The 19,051-nt window shown below is 40.0% G+C and overlaps 1 protein-coding gene across 3 annotated transcripts in view; it reads right to left on the bottom strand.

The window, feature by feature from the left end:
* GSAP (gamma-secretase activating protein) overlaps positions 1–16,391 on the bottom strand; it is a 46,694-nt gene extending 30,303 nt beyond the window's left edge. For all 3 annotated transcript variants that reach the window (XR_009745894.1, XM_061467345.1, XM_061467346.1), the window contains exons 1-12: positions 16,243–16,391; positions 13,015–13,088; positions 8,549–8,605; positions 7,771–7,840; positions 7,348–7,404; positions 7,174–7,262; positions 6,722–6,791; positions 5,619–5,668; positions 4,208–4,312; positions 3,197–3,256; positions 2,444–2,487; positions 776–861 (exon numbers count right to left, since the gene is read on the bottom strand). Coding sequence is in view for 2 of the 3 variants with exons in the window: in XM_061467345.1 (XP_061323329.1) it covers positions 776–861; positions 2,444–2,487; positions 3,197–3,256; positions 4,208–4,312; positions 5,619–5,668; positions 6,722–6,791; positions 7,174–7,262; positions 7,348–7,404; positions 7,771–7,840; positions 8,549–8,605; positions 13,015–13,088; positions 16,243–16,327 (847 nt within the window). In the remaining variant the exon portion in view is untranslated. The remainder of the gene's footprint in view (positions 1–775; positions 862–2,443; positions 2,488–3,196; positions 3,257–4,207; positions 4,313–5,618; positions 5,669–6,721; positions 6,792–7,173; positions 7,263–7,347; positions 7,405–7,770; positions 7,841–8,548; positions 8,606–13,014; positions 13,089–16,242) is intronic.
* Between the last annotated feature and the right edge of the window lie 2,660 nt (positions 16,392–19,051).

The following is a 19,051-nucleotide window of genomic DNA, read 5'->3' as shown; positions in this document are numbered from 1 at the left end:
CTTCAGTGTATGCTTGCAGCCCAGAAAGCCAACCGTATCCTGGGCTGCATCAAAAGGAGCTTAACCAGCAGGTCAAAGGAGGTGATCCTGCCCCTCTACTCTGCTCTCGTGAGACCTCACCTGGAGTATTGTGTGCAGTTCTGGTGTCCTCAACATAAAAAGGACATGGAACTGTTGGAACAAGTCCAGAGAAGGGTCACGAGGATGATCAGGGGACTGGAGCACCTCCCGTATGAAGACAGGCTGAGAAAGTTGGGGCTGTTCAGCCTGGAGAAGAGAAGGCTGCGTGGAGACCTCCTAGCAGCCTTCCAGTATCTGAAGGGGGCCTATAGGGATGCTGGGGAGGGACACTTCATTAGGGATTGTAGTGATAGGACAAGGGGTAATGGGTCAAAACTTGAACAGGGAAGTTTAGGTTGGATATAAGGAAGAAGCTCTTTACTGTGAGGGTGGTGAGGCACTGGAATGGGTTGCTCAAGGAAGCTGTGAATGCTCCATCCTTGGCGGTGTTCAAGACTGGGCTGGACAGAGCCTTGGGTGAGATGGTTAAGTGTGAGGTGTCCCTGCCCATGGGAGGGGAGTTGGAACTTGATGATCTTAAGGTCCTTTCCAACCCTAACTATTCTATGATTCTGTGATTCTATGAAATTTCACACTCATACAAAAACAACACAAAAAATACAAACACATATAATGCCTTACAAAGAAATTTGGTAATCACTTACGATTAAACTGTATAATTACTAGTGTCGATATACTTGTATTTATTGATTACCTGCTTTACTTGTAAAAACCTGAAGATTCAAAGATTTGGACGCAACATCTTCATCTTCACAGTAATCATATCCAAAATTCACAAGCCTAAGACCAAAGATCACTAAATTAATCATTTTTTTCTCCACAGAGATTTGTCACAACACAATGATCATGAGCACAGTCACTATGTAATCAAAACATACAAATTAAATTACAATCAAATGTTCTCTAACTCAAGTTATATTGGGCTTAAACTGATCTATCCAATGCTGTTAGAAATGAGAATCCCAAGCCTGCACACTGCTATCAGAAACCAACAATTCTGCTTACATCTGCAAACCTGATATTCACTTAACTACAGAATTGTCTAACTGTTCCTATACTTTGAAGTGAAAGCAAGTTCTGATCAAGTACTGGAAATCCAAACATTCCTCATATCTGAGAACCCAAGGGCTTTGCAGCCTAGCTCTACCATTCTTATGTCTCTAAAGCTACATTTCAATCTGCAGTTAGGTACAATAATTGCAGCGGAAATACTCAAAAATGAAAGCAAAAAAATCACACTTACACGGAACTTTTTATACCAATACATTCTTTTTCAGCCTCATGCTGCCTGTGCTTTAATGGTTTTACATATCTTTAAAATCTACAAATTCTATTTTTGCCATACAGAACATGCAATAAAAGATTGTAGTCAGTCTGCTTTGGCTTGTTTGTTTGGGCTTTTCCCAGAAAGGATTTTGATCGAGCTGGGATTTTCCCCCAGGTCCTCTGCAATAATTTTGAAGGAAATAAAAATAAAAAAGAATTATGGCATTGAAGCTTTTAGAACAGTTGGATTTTTTCAGTACTAACAGCAAGAGGATGCCCTGTTCTTTTAGGGCAACCTGCAAGTGCAGTAACACCACACTGAGCCTTCTGCATATCACTGAGACATCCTGAGGGCCACAGTTTGGAGAAGATGTAACTCAACTACCTTCAGTTGTTGGTATCTGACCTAGTAGCTTTAGCTTCTCATTTCAAGGAGAAACAGGCCTTTTTAGAATGTAAATTAAACTGACTGAAGATAGATGAGTATGAGATGAATTACAGCTGAGAGTCAGACCATCCTGACTAGGCTTTCCTCAGTTAAAAGACAGCCTTAAGGAGACAAGCTCAGGTGCAGTCACGTGCATAGCAGACACACAGAATCTTAGCCTTTGAAAGTCCAGGCTGGCTGGAAATAGCATGCTGGAGCAGGAAAGAGTACAGGCAGTGTCACAGAGGGTACTGGAGCTACTGGTCTGGTTAACTGCCCACTAAAACATGTAACAGCAATTAAAAAGGAAGAGTTTCCCTTGACAGGATTTTTGACATCACCACTACAACATGCCCAACATTAAAACAAATTAATTTAAATAGGGCCAGAATACTCAGGGGGTTTAACCTATAGCTAGCTCTTCTAATAAATAATATTTAGAAATGGCACCAAAAAGCAGTTCAGGATTACGTGTCATTTACAGTTCACCACGATGAAAATAAGAGGAACTGGGGATTCAGACACAGTGGTTGCATTATTGTTACGCTCAAGTACCATGCAGGCAACTGCAAACAAAGATACTGTGGTTGGGGCAAATTTTACTTTGATTTGTAAAACATCACCTGATACATTAAAAAGAAAGGAAAACAAAATATTCAAAAAACTTACTTTAATTGTGTATCATTTACAGATATATCCAGGTGCGATTCCAGCTGTTAACCAAAAATGAAAACAAACCTGTTTAGTGAGGTCAGTACACTATGATAAGCTATGATCAGTTTTTCAGACCAGTCAAATGTGTCAAACGTACATTTCACGAGATTAAAGATTTTAACCACGTTTATTTTCCTCCTCTAACCCTTACAATCACCCCAACAACAATAAAATAGATTCTTAAAAAAATAATGAGATAATTTAACTTAATTTCAGCCACTGGGACAAAAACAGTCTGGTAACAATGAGACGTTCAACAGCTGTATATTTTATGTTCTGTTGTCTGTATTTTGGCCGCAGCAAATTTTCCTATCTTGCTTAAAACTGACACAAAATCAGTATGTAGTTTCTCTGTCTCGTACATTTGATAACCCAGCTTTTCACACTCAGGTATGAGAATAGTATGTCATGAATACCACCTACTTTTAGGTCAGTATCTGTGATTCCACTGAAGTTACCTTCCCGTGGCACAACCTGAATCTGACTGAATATATTCTTGAAAAGAATATAATGAAAAAAGAACCCAAACACCCAAATAAAAAACTGAAAAGCAAAACACTGAAAAAAAAAAAAAACAAACAAAAAACAAACAGTTTTCCTCTGCATAAGCTCCAATAATAAAAGACACTGAAAGAGACCCTGTATTGGTGCTGGAAACACATAATTACATCCCACTCAAAACCACTGTATAAAATACTCATGACTTACTATTGAGTTAAAGTTTTCATCAGGATAAAACTGGACACATTTTAAAGTACTCTTTGATTCCTGGAATTAAAAGGATATGTATTGTAACTGATCAAATAGAAAGCATATCACATAGACTGAAAAGTGACTGGATACTCCACATCATTCTCCACACTCAACCTGCTTTGCTAACAGATATGCAGAAATTAGGGGACAAAATACAACTTCAAAAACCACATATAACCCCCAACAATAGCACTAAGACATGTTTCCTTCCTGTCTCAGATCATTATCTGCCAATCATCTATAATTGCATGGGCTCTCACTTGAAAGCACCGTATTACACGTCTTTCACACATACACACACACTCTAGAAGGCTGAAAAATAATGTTTACCATAACTATCTATACAGCAAAACAAACTGTATCTTACTTTGGCTAGTTCAGAAAGGGTATCTCAGAAACAAAACCAGGAATATGTTTTTCCATCACAGTTCACTTCCTGTTATTTCCTAATACTCATATTTTTTAGTGGCTAAGAGGAGTTAAGAAAAATGGATTTTTATTTAAGTAAAAACGCATCAAGTGCAAATAGTCCCTCAGACAAGACAAAACAAAACAAATCCAAAGAGTTTCAGCATTTCTAGCCAAGAACCTGCCCTCATTTGGTCACTCAGTAAGTTGTGTGTACAATATAATTTCTAGATGTGAATTCTCTAGAACACAGGCATTATACTCATGACAGTTCTGGATAGATTTAAATCCTTTTGAACAAAAGGCCTTTCTAAGTCAAAAAACCTAAGAAACCCACCCTTTTTTATATAAAAATCACTAAGACCACCAGTCTTCTTGCAATTTACTATGCACAAACAACAGCTGAGGTAAGTCTGGCTTTTGCTTTAGGTTATTTGAGGCAGGAAGACATACAACTATAATGAAAACTAAACTCACACTATTATTAGTGCACACACTCAAAACTTTACTGTCATAAGACAGCCAAAACCAAAACTACTAGAATGACTTTCATCTCACCTTTGGAACCATGTAGAAGAGCCTTTGCTCCATCATATCCCATTGTGCCCAAATGAGATCATCTACAACTCTGGCTCTTGGAAGCTGACCTGAGTTTTGAATCACCTAAAGGAAAAGAAAGAACATTAGAAGTCATTAAATAAGATTCTCTAACAATTATACACAGTCTGTGCTTTAAAGAGAAAAGCAATGACAGGAGAGATGTAAATATTAAGGTGCTTGGATCAAATATGCCTCTTTTTTAGCTGCACAAAGTCCACCCTCATTGTTTGCAAGGTGCTCAGTTTAAAGAGACCAGAAGCACAGTTTTCAGGGTACACCTACTACCAAGTATTTTCTTTGACATTTCTTTGCTTGTAAGAAATTCACACTTAAGCTGCTCAAAGTGAACAAAGAAAAGCAGACAGTATCCTTCATCACAGAGAAACAGGAGTGAAATACCACAGTCAGCTCAGAACCAGCCACATTAACTACTGGGGAAGATGCGTTAGCTCCAAAAGGATTTCTGTCCAAAGTCTCAGCCACATGATGGAGAGTACTGGCATCAGGGAGAGGGCTAGAACTGTAGAAAACTACTGGGATTGTATAAAGGCACTCTTGAAAGATGTAGGGAGACTTCCTGTCAACCAAACAAATCTGTCAGAAGGACATCAGATTCATCTGTCATTTCAGATGACACTCTCAGTCTTCACTAACTGTAGTGTAGCAGATAAAACCCATCTGCAATTAAAAGCAATGATAAATTTTGAGAAGACCATGAAAGACTTCAAAGCGACTGAAAATCAGTCCTTAACGTTTTCCTTCCAAGTTTACATTTGCCTAGATAAGGCAAAACATTGGCTTGCATGACACAATTCTTTACTATAATAAATGTTTATTAATAATAAATCTAAGCAAAACATCCACAATCTGTTGAAGAAAAATTCTTATTAAAAACAGGAAAAAGATGAGGGGGAAAAAGTGATTGGAATATTCACAGTACTTGAAGCATACTGAAGTTTTATGTCTTTTGTCTGTTTACTTGTTTTTTAAATGAATCCTTCACTGGGACACACAGATACTCAAAAGGCTAAGTTTGGAAGGTGACTGCAAATATTTTAAATGGTTTAAAAACATGCATTTATTTAATTATTAAAAACATACTTACTTAACATTTACTCCCAATTTCTATCATACAGGCATATTCAACAACAAACAAAAAATAAGTAATTTTCCCCTCAGATTACAGAGTTTGCAAGTTTCTCAATAGGCTTTGTGGTTAGCTTCTTAAGTTGCCATCTTATCAGTACTTTCCTTACTATGCTTTGTGGTGCCCAAGTATAAAGCTACACAAAACAGCTAAAATTACAGGTATTTAGATTTTCAATTAAAGCAAAAAAAAACCCTCAGAGCCCCATATTTTAAGTCTTACCACTTTGTGTTCTTCTTCTGCAACTACACGAATCTCAAATTGTTCAATATCTTTAAAATACATACAAAAAAAAAGTCATTACAAAGATACATTTTTATATGCTTTTATACAGCTTATTAAACACTCTGACCTCTTAGAATGCTATAAGAAAATATTAGAGCCAGGAAAGTTCAACTCAGCATAAGAGGAAATCTGTGATCCATGAAGCCATGTGCCTATGCAAACACCTGGACCCTCTTCCTTTCCTGAGCTGAGGGTGGCTTCAGCCATACCACCTTGTGGAAAAAATTCTATGCCATCAGTGAAGCACTGTCAGGAGGATGCTAACTGCAACATGCCAAACCAAACTAAGGAGCACGCACAGAAAAGCCACACAGAGCTGCATGCCTGTGCCCAACCCTGTTTCACTTCCTTCCACCACACAGTCCTTTCCCATGCAAAATTCCTACAGTTATTGATCGTTTGCCTGCATGAAGGGTGCAAGATTCACCCAGCAGATGTTCCAAGTGTTTCTGATACAGTTCACAGCACTATGTGAACGTATTTAGTAGGTGAACTCTGCCCACATAGGTCAAAGTACCTAATGGCTGGTGTCTAGCCTAGCAAAGACGGCCTCTCCAAAGAGGTGGGAAAAGAAATCTCTCTAATAAGATGGAAAGGCAAGGGGGATAAACAGCCTTTTCCAGATGTCCACCTCTATTCATTGCCTCCCGTTAAATTAGGCTGAACACGCAATGTTAGCTGAATCTGAGGAACTACTGTCCTATTCTTACCCCACTTATCACACACTAAATCACAATCCATCTCTCAGTCAGTATCTGCTCTAAATTTATAGACAGCTATAAAAGTTTTTGGTATTATTTTTTAGAAATAAAGGTAACTGATGAATGCATGAACTAAGCAAATAATTGCGGTCAAAGCTGGCCATTCTGCTAACACTGAAACAAAAAATCCCATTAAATCATACAGTTATCTACAATACCTACAATAGCTCTCACCCTTTTTTCCCATTCTTTTCCAAAAGTCTACCAAAAATGTAATCTATAATGAGGATCTTAAAATAAAAGAATATGTATATACACACTATCAAAATATTAACTCACATTTATCTTCTGAAACTAGCAAGAGGCGACTTTCTGTAGAAGTATTTCTGCCTTCAACTGAATAAAGAAACTAAACAGAAAGTTTAACAAAAGTAAGTAAATAACCAGAGTACTTCAGAACATTAACCTAAAAAGGTGGGGTTAGCTGGAAAGCTACATACTTTTAAATTAAGACAGGCACACTAATGATATTTAATTAATAAAAATAGCTATTATTACAGACTAATAGTCACCAATGACTATAATTGCAAGCTTCATGGGACTGAAGAGAAATAAAAAAGTAGCTCTCATATCAGAGAAATTATGAAGTTTCTCACTTTTTTCATGCTATGAACACACTATCTCTGTAACAGTTGCAAGGTAAGGTGAGATATTTCTGCACTCCACCACTCTTTTCCTCTCTAGAAGAGTGGATTAAAAAGGTTTATATTTAGATTAGTTGAATAATTTACCTGTACTTGAACACAGCTATCCACAGCCTTTAGGACTCTCACATTATTAACAGGATGAATTTCAATTAGCAAGGCTAAATACTTGGATACTGCAAAAAGAACATGGTTTAGGTAACATTAATTTTTAGCAAAAGAATGCAATATTTCAAACAGTATTGAAACTATCCACAGTACCTGACTGTAACAGCTGACTCACTCTTTCTTCCTCAGTATATTGACGGAAGCTGACCGCTAAGGGGAAAAAGACAAAAACCAAAAACATTCCACAGTGAGCTTGCACATTTGACATTAATCCTATCAAACATTCTTGGAGAGCAAGCAGCACAATTTTTTTTACCAAAAGCATTTATATTAAAGGAACAGAAGCTCTTCTAGATGCAGGAAGCATGTATAAAGAGGGGGAAGCAAACAACAATATCATTACAGATGTGCCTTTGTTACCTACATTATCTAGCGATGGATCAACTGAAATGCATAGATAGCTGTAAGCAACATAAGGGACAAAACAGATTTAAGTAATTCTAGACCCAAATACATCATCCTACTAAACTAAAAGACAAAGCACGCAACAAAAATAATGATAAAACACGTATTTACCCAATAATGTCCTTTCACTGTTGACAGAACAACTGATGATGCGGAGATCCCTCTCAAACATATAGAGGTGCTATAAAGAAACATATAAATGCTAATAAATTAATTTTAAATCCATCTAATTACTTCTCCATAGCAAAACACTGCTGACCAGTACATCAGTTTCCTTTTTAAAGCAAATAATTTCATGGCCAGAAGAAACATATTTCAAGCCTCAATTTTATAATTTTTTTTTTCTCCTTTGTTTACTTCTTACTGGTTCTTTTGAGCTCTACGTTGCCACTAGAGCAGCACAGCAGACCTTTATGTAAACAAAATTTCACCCATTTCATACTGTTATGGGGACACCTGCAACAGCACGTTATGATTCCAGCCACTGAATTGCAGTACATTCAGTTTTAGAATAATTTCTTACAAGCTGTAGCAGCAACCAGACTGAGGTTTTCTTTCATAACAGAGAAAACCCCCAAAATTTACTTTTTAGCATACATGTTCAGTATGAAGAGGAACGGAAAGGGCTTGAACTGGTTGTTCAGAAGTAAAGACTGCAGACATGATACTTTACTGCTCCCAAATCATTCAGATGTTCTGTAATGTTCTGCATATTAATACTACTGAGCATCATTCATATACCATTCTGGTCTCTTTTCTGTTTCAAACAAGTATCCACTGTTTCAAATAAGCATATACTACTTAAGGATATAACATACTGTGCTGCAAGGCATCCAAATCTGAAATGCTACAGCACTTCGACCAGGGAAAATACTAGCAATGCTCTCACCTCATTTTGTTTAGTTTGAGGATCGTACAATCCGATGTGTGTATTTCTCTGATTTCCCTATGGATGAAAACAAATTAGCACTGGCAACGTAAATATCTAAAAAGTTAAACATTGATTTATTCTTTTCCTACCTCCCTCTCGTCTTCCCCCTTCCCCTTGACACACATCCTCACACACATCCCTGTCCTATAAACAGGCAGTTAATCACCTAATGCCAAGAAAGAGAGGCAAGAAACAAAGATGTTTTTTTCCTTTTAGAACTAACACATAGGATAAAGCTGAAATGTGGCCAATCTGCAGCCCCCGAGACGTTGCATAAGCCAAGTACCTCTCTCTCACTTTGGTTCTAAACCAGGTTTAGTTAGAGGCAGCAGGACCAGGACGAGAGATGTCTGTACAAGAACAAAAGGGGATGCTACAGCCTCTGGAATGTTTAAGGCTGGTCTTACAAACCTCACCAGCTCGGTGTGTTGCTGATCCAAAAGGGAACACAGAAACATCAAGCATCACCAAACACAGCTTCCAGCAATCTGGCTGCAGGCTGGAAAAGGATTTCAGCTCTGGCTTAAGAAATGATTGTTTGAAGGCTAAATATATTTCACAAGCTCAGATGACACCTTTAGCCTGCTGCCTTTGAAAACAAGCAGAATACAGATCCTTTCTAGCTGATTGATAACAACATACAATGATCTTGTTTGTGGCACTTCTAAGATTATACAAATCACAACTTTTCTTCTTGGTAATTTTTACCATGCTGTAAATAGTCAAAATTTATTTGACAAAAAGCTGCTTGGCAGCATATATTGTGCACCAATTCAAGCTGAAGTCCATTAATGTACTCTAGGTATAGGCAGTAAATTGCTGAATTGTTGAAATGTAATCCAGCCCCACAGGCTTGTACTCAAACAGTAAGCATCATTGTTTTTAATGACAGCTTGTGGGGAGAGGGGAGAAGTCTGTGGTTATTTACAAAGTTATGGCATCTTGTTTTGTGAAGTTAAAACAAAAGCCTGAGTACTCTCTTCCTAAGGGGTCTATTTCTGATTGTCTCATTATTGTTGTAGCACTGACAAAAGTCTTTGATTTCTGATTTAAACAAGGAAAACAAGGGCTTCAGGCCTTCTAATTTAAGGTTAAGCAAGTGATTTCATAAATAACCATTTTTTCTAAGTGTGTCTGAAACACCAACATCCTCCATACTTACCCACTGAAAAAATATACTTTATAAGTAACAGGACTACATAAGTGCCCATATCTACACATAAGCTGAAACACTTGTTTTCATGTTTACTCTGAAGTTTCTCGTATTGCCTTGCAAAACAGAACTGCTGACACCAGAATTCACTTCTGTTAAAAGTATCTTCCTTTACACCAACTATCAACCTCACAAAAGATAGACACCGTCAAAAGTACAGTATAATGTAACAATAACATAAGCTTGAAAATACAGCTCATTCTTCACCTTTCCCTGATTTCACACAGAATGCACTGGATTTTCTTCCACTTAGCAGACAATTGTTGTTTCCTATTTGTATCTATCAGGAAACAAGCCAGGGCAGCTCCATTTAGTTTACATCCTTGATTCTGCTCTATCCTCACTGAGAATGTTACAGCTAAAGTTTGCTGCTATAAAACCAGCAGGAAAGCCTCGCAGGAAAGCCTTTTGTCTCACAAAATTGGTAGCTCATTAGTTAAAGTTTATCATGAAGGAGGAGAGAAAGAGATATTAAACTGCCTTAACAGCTCAGCAAGGTCTGTAGTTTGTTAGAAGCTATAATTACAGTGTGATTTCACCGATACAAGTTTAAGGAAACAGAAGGACTAACTGCAGACACAAAAACACGGTCTGTTTCCTTCAGGTAAGCCTTCCAGTGTGATGATGTATATTAGTAGAACAGAATAGTAAAACACAAAGAATACTTATATTTTAGAATGTTTGTAAAAATTTAAAAGAAGTGTCAAACTGGAGCCTCAAACTACTCATCATTCATTAAGATGCACACACCAAGATGTTTTTTTTCTTCTATGTAAATATGAATAGATACTCCTCTTAAAAGGTTTGCAGTAAACCCCAAAACCATAGAACTATACCCATATGCTGCCAATAGACTGTTTCAGAAAAGGAAACATTTGGATTGAATCCTTATTAAGTCAGTAGTAAAGTGTAAAACGAGAGAGACACACAATACTCCCAACAATTGTCTAGCATTCTACTCTTAAGAGGGAAGAGGGTTGGGTAGGGGAAATATCAGTCCTGCTTTAAGGTACCACAGTCCTAGGGTGTGACTGCAGCTGACACAGACATCACTATGTTAACAAAAGTATAGACATCAGGGAAGGCCCAGTGTTACCAGCTCAGGACCCAACCTGTTCAGGACACTGAGCGAGTGCTACACGGCCACAGCCTGGGCCATCACATGTGTTCCTACCAATATACAAGCCACCTAGACTAACGTGAGCTTTGGCACTGACATGCCCACATATTCTTATCATGAAAGCAGGCAAGCGTGGATGTACTGACTCCCACTGACATCAACAGCACCTTAGTGGGTACAAACACTTTCAGCTGATGAGCAGAATTTTTACTGACCCAACAAAGAAATGTGTACCACCACAACTTCTTTCTGGGAGAAGCATCATATATTTCATGCAATACCACTTTAAGATACATTTGTTTGTGAGAAAACTCCTGGAAGTATCTTCCAGTTTGCCCATTAACAACTGTAAAAAATACTTCTAGTAGAAGCAAACAAAATATGGCTGCATCCTTCCCAATAGAGGAATAAACAGATGCTGGTTCTTCAGCAGACTGACTCACTCAGGAGAAAATGATCAGGCTATGTCCTAGTAAGAGAACACGAAAAGCAACAGCAGCAGGATCTCCTTCCTCTTTCACCTTCACATTTGAGAGGTGAAGACTGCAGCACAGCTGTGCAATTTGCTAGTTTCAGTTATCAGACTCTCATTCAGCCATTCCTACCACACAGGCTGCAGAGGTCACTTTATTCCCAAAATTAGGAAAGAGAAACTACGGAGAACTTTTTCAGTGTCTTCCTATGCAGCCTTTACCCCTAGGTTCAGTGAACTAAGCCTAGGTGTTGAAATGTTCCTGAGAGTCACTGGCCTATTCAGTCAATAGAGTCCAGTGGATATTGGCACCTCCTACACCCCACACACCTCTTCCCAAAGTACAGGCTACAACTGGCGAGTTCTGTAAACTCTACTAACTGTTTTGACCAGATCTCCACTGAATGCAATGGGAGCCTAGACACCTAGCTTGCAGGCAGACCTGGGTCTAGCTGTGTGAACCCTGAGCTACAACTCATGCCTTATGCCAGTTGCAAGAGCCTGAACAGCATAAGGCAGTTGGAATTCACTGTCAGAAGTCCAAAAAAGCTTTCGGTGAGATTCCACAGACACTAGAAAGCAGCAACATCACACATACACAGTACCACATCTCCTGTTGGTTAGATGGCTTACTTTCATTAAGTCTTTCTACAGTTCTGAGCAATGGAAAAAATATTCTGACACATTCTTTAGTGTTGTTTTTATGGTTACTGCTGTCTTGTAGAGACTCCCCTCCCTCTGCCTGTACTAGAGGAAACATCCACCCACAGTTAAAGTATATGATACTCTGATGAAGGCCTCACCTCTTCCCTTAACCCTAGGGAAGCTGGAGAGTTTTATCATTGTTGAGCTGGAGGGGAACAAGAGGCAGCCCTATCCTGGAGGTCTGCTACCTCCAATCTGTACTCTTCAGGAACCAAGATCTTCCAAAACCCAGCTGGGTCTACCAATTTTTCCAAGTTGCACAGACTTGTCTCATCAAAAGGAAACCTTCGCAAGCCATTTAAAAATCACTTGGAATTGGAACTATAGGCATTTCAACCTGAAGTTATACATATGCCACAGAGAGCAAGATCCTGTGTTAAAAAGCAGAGCTCTGGATACTTCAAGACATCAAACAATGGTTACTTCAGACTACTTGCAATAAATTGCTGTAGATGAATCTTAAGAGTAACAAAGAAGAAAGGTAGAAGCAGATTCATGTTAGCTAAATGGCATCTTAACATATATATTGGTAGGAGGAAACGTATTTAACTAAAGCAGTGCCCAGGAATTTAATAGTCAGGTTTCCCTGAGAAATTCTGAGGATGAAAGAATGTGCTGCTTATGAAGAGTTTATCTGTTAAACAAATCACATTTCATTCAGGGTGAGGCTCTGGCCCCCAAAAATATCAACAGCAGAACCCCTATGGACTTAATGAGATAATCTCTTTACTCTCCATTTCATTATTCTTAATCTTTGTCTGAAGTGGAGATGTGCATTTTCCCATTGCCCAACCCCTCAAATTGCAATTAGTTGAGTTTTCATGTTCTAACCCTCACAAGGAGCCAATTAGGCACAGATACACATACAGAGTTATTCTCTGCTATATTTCCACTAATTTCTGAGACAGACTTACCTTCCAAGTATAAATAATTTTTCCATTTCTTTCAACATTTACAATGTAGAGTGCTGATGAATTCTCAGAAGTATCTGAAATGATAAGAATCAAAAGGCACAGAATTTTCACTTAAGCTGCTTGACCTAAGCACACTTTAAGCAAAGGTATATTTTTAAATATATTTTTACATTTAAATATTTATTTGTACATGCCAAAATTACCGCCTTCTGGAAAAAGAGAATATTTCTTATGCCATGGTTTAAATCTGATCAACTTCAATACAAAATAGTTAAGGGGTTTCAAAACACATAGGAAAAAATTAGTTATGTGAACTCCTAACTCTTCATTATACCTATCATTCTAACAGTCACTGCCTTTTGCGATGCTTTTTCAATATCTTCCATTTACAGGAGGATAAAAAAGTCCTATGTATTCATTATACACAGTGTGCAGTTCAAACAGTGAAGCTGCCCTCCAATCCTCAGAATACTACAAGGAGATAGAACTAGCCCAAGTAAAGTGTCACTTACTCCCACCTGCCCCTTCAGCATCCCAAAAGAATGCCTGGAAACAAACTACATCTTCAGAGATTAGTTCTACAACCATAACACCATCACAACCACCCTCCAAAAAAAAAACCCAAAGCCAAGAGTCACAAGATTAAACACCATATATATATGTATATAAATAGATGGAACATATTTTTATGTATCTAAAAATATGGAACATATCTACAGGTACAAGAGAATTAAGCAATGCAGGTCAGGAGATATGATGTGGGGCATGAATTACAGAGTAGAGTTAAAAGGGAAACCCATGAATAGGAAGCTAAGATGGACACAGAAAGAGAAAAGCACATCTGAACAAAGCAGCACAAAATAAGAAGAAAAACACAAGAAAAAATGATAAAGTATCATACTCAAGCTTTCCTGATGCTGCTTTTCTATTTTCTAATCTTTGCAGCCACTTAAAATGTGTTCACCTCGGATGGCTAAAAGTGTCACTAAAAGTGGAAGTTTTGCCCTTAATAAGGCACAACTGGTCCTAGTTTTAAGATAAAGGTAGCCTGCATTTCAGTAAGCATCAGCAAAAACAATTCTCCATAACTCTCGGCACATATTTAGTCAAGTTCAACACTATTTACTTTGCAGATATCACAAAGCGTTGATAGAAAGAAGACACGTGAAACTTAGTTTCACAAGCCTGATATTATAAACTAGCTTGTACAGCTTCTAATGATAAGAAAAAAGCTTTTTTACAAGTACTACCAGAAGGAAATAAATTCTGTATTTTGCTGTGAGAGGGCAACAAAAATCCTTAGTGCACATTTAACAACGCACCAAGTGTATACTTAACAAGGCATCACTGGTTTCAGATCGCTCAAAATACAAGGTAGGGCTAGCTGGTGATGATTGAGAAAGGCTCAGATAACCGTATGCTCAGCTCTCTTTTAGTGGAAACTTCCCAGAATTTAACCACCACCTCGAACTTTCAAGATGAGTACTAGAGTCTCCACACTTCCCTCTCATACAGTACTTTCTCAGAAGAGAATTTAGGTAGAGAACAAGGTCCATAAGACATCTCTGAGACCAACTGATGAAGGGCTGCAGAAGAACCAACCCAACCTGCCTGCCCAGCAAACAACTCTTATCAACATACTTGGAAGAATGCAGGGTTTGATTTCCTGAAAGCCATTACATGCAGCTCATACAAAAATAAGTGGAATAAAGAGAACAAGGCTGGTTTATTTCACTTGCTGCTCCCCTCTCTTCATCAGAGTTGCTCCCAGCTCCCATGCCATTAGAAACTCCCATATGCTGTCAAGGGCTTTCAAGTCCTCAGGAAAGAAAATTATAAATAACATCTGAAACCACTAGCACAAAGTACCATAACTCCTGAAAGTCACCTGCTCTCTGTGCACAGGTATTTAACATTTAAATGAAACTTTTCAAATTCCTACCTCCTACCTCCACATCCCTAATACAACAGCACTACACCAGAGAAAGAAGTCAGTATACATCCACAAAAGTTGAAACATAGTATAGCAATGCTGATATCTGATCAGATGCACCTTCCAGCCTCAGTTCTTCTGATTCTGCATTACAAGAGAAATTTACTGCACAAAAAGTTTGTATTACATTTTCAAAAGCTGAGTACAATTGCCCCATTCCCAAACACAGGTCAACACCACTCTGAGACCATGTTATAACAAATTCATAGGTTGACTAGAATGCATCACAGATGAACTGATAAATGTATAGGTCAACTGATAATGCATGAAGAATCTCAGAATTTTACCTCAAACCCCTTCAGTGCACCATTCAACAGCTTTCAGCAATTTAGTACACATGAAGTAATTTTTTACAGCTTTTGTAACTGATGGCTTGGTAAATTATTTTATAAAACAAAAGAATCTGACACTTTCTGGTCGACCTTTACCAAATTTTTATTACTATTTGATAACAGCCCCTCAACATGGGAGCAAGTTAAGCATTTTGAGTTAATTAAAAGCAACTAAAGGAGCAGAGGTTTCAAGTTCATCACACAGTGCATCGGCATCTATTCCTACTAAAGCAATTATCATTACAATAGGGTTTTTTTAGGCTAAGTTTTCTATCAGAACTAAGCCAGCTGCCCTGCAGATGAATGAGAACAAACAAAAGCAAAAAAAACACAGGGCCACAAATGACAGTGGGGGTCATCCTTTCTTTTTTCCCAAACACGTCATCAAGCCCCTGCTATGCGAACTATCACACGCTGTTGTGGCAGCTAACACTTTACCTAATTTTAACTAATGCTCATTTACCACATAGAAAACAAGCGTCTGGGGGGTTTCTTTCCTGACAGAAAGGGGAGAAGTGTAGGAGGGAGCAATGCCAAAAGTCTTTGGGGGATGTGGGAACCCAAACGCCTGTGAAGCAGCAGCAGACAGGGGCTGTGGGGTGCAGCTGACGTGCAGAAGCGCTCTCGGATGAGGGCAGCTCCGTGAAGACATCGCACTTCCCCGCCTCAACTTCCCCCAGCCACCGGCGGAACTACCCCAGCGCACACTCAGCCCCGGTGGCGGCACAGCTCGCTGCTCTGGAGACCGGCCGGGGGAATGGATGAGGGGGTCAGCGGCAGCTCCCCTGCCCGGCTCCGGAGGGGGACACTCAGCCGCCGCTATTACCCCGAGCCCCCGCGGCCGGAGTCGCCGCGGCCCTGAGGAAGGCGCAGGCCCCCGGCCCTCCCTGGGGAGCGCGTTACCTAGAGCCGTGGCCCAGCCCCTCGCCGCCAGCCAGGGGACCACATCCCTCTGCAGATCAAACTCGGCTACCAGGTGAAGCAGCATGCCGCCTTCCTCTCGCCCCAGCCCACACGGGACGCAGGGCACCCACCAGCCTAGGAGAGCCCTACTGCCCCCGACTCCGGCCACCGGACCTCCCCACCCCACCGCACTATCTCTCCGGGACAGCCGCCGCCATGGGCCTGCCCGCTCGGGCCTCCTCGGCGCCCATTGGGAGCGGAGAGTGTCACTCAGCTGCCGGCGGCGCGGAGTGGCTGGACGCGCTCCCACCCCCCTCCGTCCCCCTCAGACAGGGGCGGGCGGACGCGCTGAGGGGTTCCGGCGGGGCAGATCCAGCTTTAGGGCCTGGTGCTGTTCCGCTTCTGAGGGGGAAGTGCCCCGGAACCTAGCCACCGGCACAGTGTGCGTGACATGTCGGGGGGCTTCAGGTGGACTCGAAAGGCGTCGTTTGCCTGTTGGCGCCCGGGCTTCTCTCGGGGCAAGCTGGAGGAAGGGGTGATGGTTTTTGAAGCTTCAGTCACGGAGACCGCAGAGTGCCTTAAAGAGTTACCTGCGGGTGAGGTATGTTGTCAAGCTTCAGCGCCCTGGTGTCTGTTGATCAGAAGGCCCCAGCTGTGAATGCTCCATCCCTAGCAGTGTTCAAGGCCAGGCTGGACAAAGCGTTGGGTGGCATGGTTTAGTTATGTGGTGTCCCTGCCCATGTCAGGAGAGTTGGAACTACATGATCTTAAGGTCCTTTCCAACCCTAAATAATCTATGATTCTATGATCTGTGACCTGCACGTTTCCCCCTGGAAGTGCTGTATGTTTTCAGGAATTCCGAACAGCATTCCCATTTTCTGAGATTGTGCACTCTGAAATGTGGAATAGGTCGAGTCTTTCAGTGCAAACTGCTTTGGCAGAGTTTAGAATGTCCTCTCAGGTTAGGCCAGACCTAATCCTGCTTTTCATCTGTCTACTAGAAAAGGAACTAAAGCGTAGTGTGATTTTAGGGAGTTTTGTAGTTGGTTGCTTGGTTGGTTTGGGGTCTGTTTTTTTTTTTTTTTTTAACCTTTTGAAAACACTTATCACACAGATAAGATGCTACTCCATGGCTATCTATAGCCTGCCTGTAATTACCATTTCCCTTCTGACATGTGCTGGCTGATGTCAGCCAGCTAAAAGTGGCATGAAAGTGGAGATGCTGTAAGAGCACACACCAAGCTAGACGTACGCCAAGTACAGAACAGCTTGAGCCTGCTCTAAAAGGTGATCCAGTACCAAGTTTTTTCCCTGTTATTGCTAAGCTTTGGAGCTATATAAAGATGAGATGAGAAACAGGTACGTCTGCAAAGTGCCGATGAAAGGCAAGTTGGTAATCAAATTGCAACGCAGACATATGGTATCTCTTAAACCAGATTGCCAACTTCTACGATTTTATCACAAGTTTCATAATCAGCATTCTAAAAGCTCCTTGGATCAAATGACTCTGCAAGAATTTCAGCTTATATTTTCACTGTTGTGAAATAAAGCTTGAAAATGCGACTGGAATATTTATTTCAAAGGCAAAAGCAGAAAACAGAGAAAAGGTCCCAAATGAATGCATTCTTTAAGAGATGAGGTGGGGCTAATCCATGATTATGAGTATTTGGGAATGACAGAGCCGGAGAGGCAAGCAAAGGAGGGAAATGAAGCCAATGAAATGACTGATTCTTTAAGTATGTGCAGAGATTTTTCTTGTGGAGGAAGTCTCCTGTGTCCAGTACTATAGAGTACATTTAAGGCCAGGGTGAAGCCAACTGGCAGAATTTTTGCTTCTGCTATAAAGCAAAACAGAAATATGTAGATGTGTTACGGAGAGGCTGCCTGTAACAGCAGACTCCAAATGCAAAAGGAAAAGAAATAAATATAGCTGCCTAGTTTGATGGTCCTGCATTAAAACAAAACCCAAAAAAACTGTCACTGTTCTTTTGTTTCAAAATCAACCACGTCATAGAGTTCTTGAAAGAGAGCCCACATAACTGATAGATGAATTATTTTGTAATATTTACAGACCAAGAATCATACGACAATGCTGTTCTTCTAGAGTATCTTACATGATATGTGAAAGGCCTTTCAGACAGTAGGAGCTGCAGATAGTTAACCAGCTGGTTCTACTGTAGAGCTTAAGCTGGTTAACATGGTTAAAGGAAATTGTAAATGTTCTTTGTTGATGCGAGCTGGTGAGTAGGTACACAGGCAAGTTAGTGTAGAGGAGATTAATTCACTCTTGGCTTGTGCATAGGATCTGTTCTATAGTCCTTATTCAGCAAAGAACTGCAAGAGTTTGTAACGTTGCTAGAAGTGTTTGTACAAGACTTCACAGTCAGATGTGCAGTAGGAAAAACCTTTGAGGAAATAGTTAACAAAATTTCCTCTCAGACTGGGTTTTCACTGCAAACGATTCTTCATTATTTTTGTAGGCCTAATACATTTGTATTATCTCACTGAATTTTATAAATATGCTTTCTCAAGACTCCTGGTATAGAGTGGGACCTCAGCTCCAGTGCACCATCCCAGAAACTTGAAAGCTTCCTTGATGTTAGTCCCTGAAACTGAGCAATAGATATTCTCTCAGAAGTTTCCCTATCTTTTCAGTGAAAAGAAGGAAGTGGTAGCCTAACAGATTAAGAAATTTAAGAAACAGGAAGGGATGAGGTGATTTGTGATGACTGTCAAGGTTTAGAGATAGAGAAGAGCAACCACGTAGAGATGGGGAAATCAGTGCCAGCAGGAGCTGAAGGAACTGACA

Source organism: Pezoporus flaviventris, unplaced genomic scaffold, assembly GCF_033815535.1.
Source record: "Pezoporus flaviventris isolate CSIRO_AGI_PZ_B2104156 unplaced genomic scaffold, CSIRO_AGI_Pfla_v1 ptg000045l, whole genome shotgun sequence".
Classification (NCBI taxonomy): Eukaryota; Metazoa; Chordata; class Aves; order Psittaciformes; family Psittacidae; genus Pezoporus; species Pezoporus flaviventris.
This window is presented reverse-complemented; position numbering and strand designations above follow the sequence as displayed.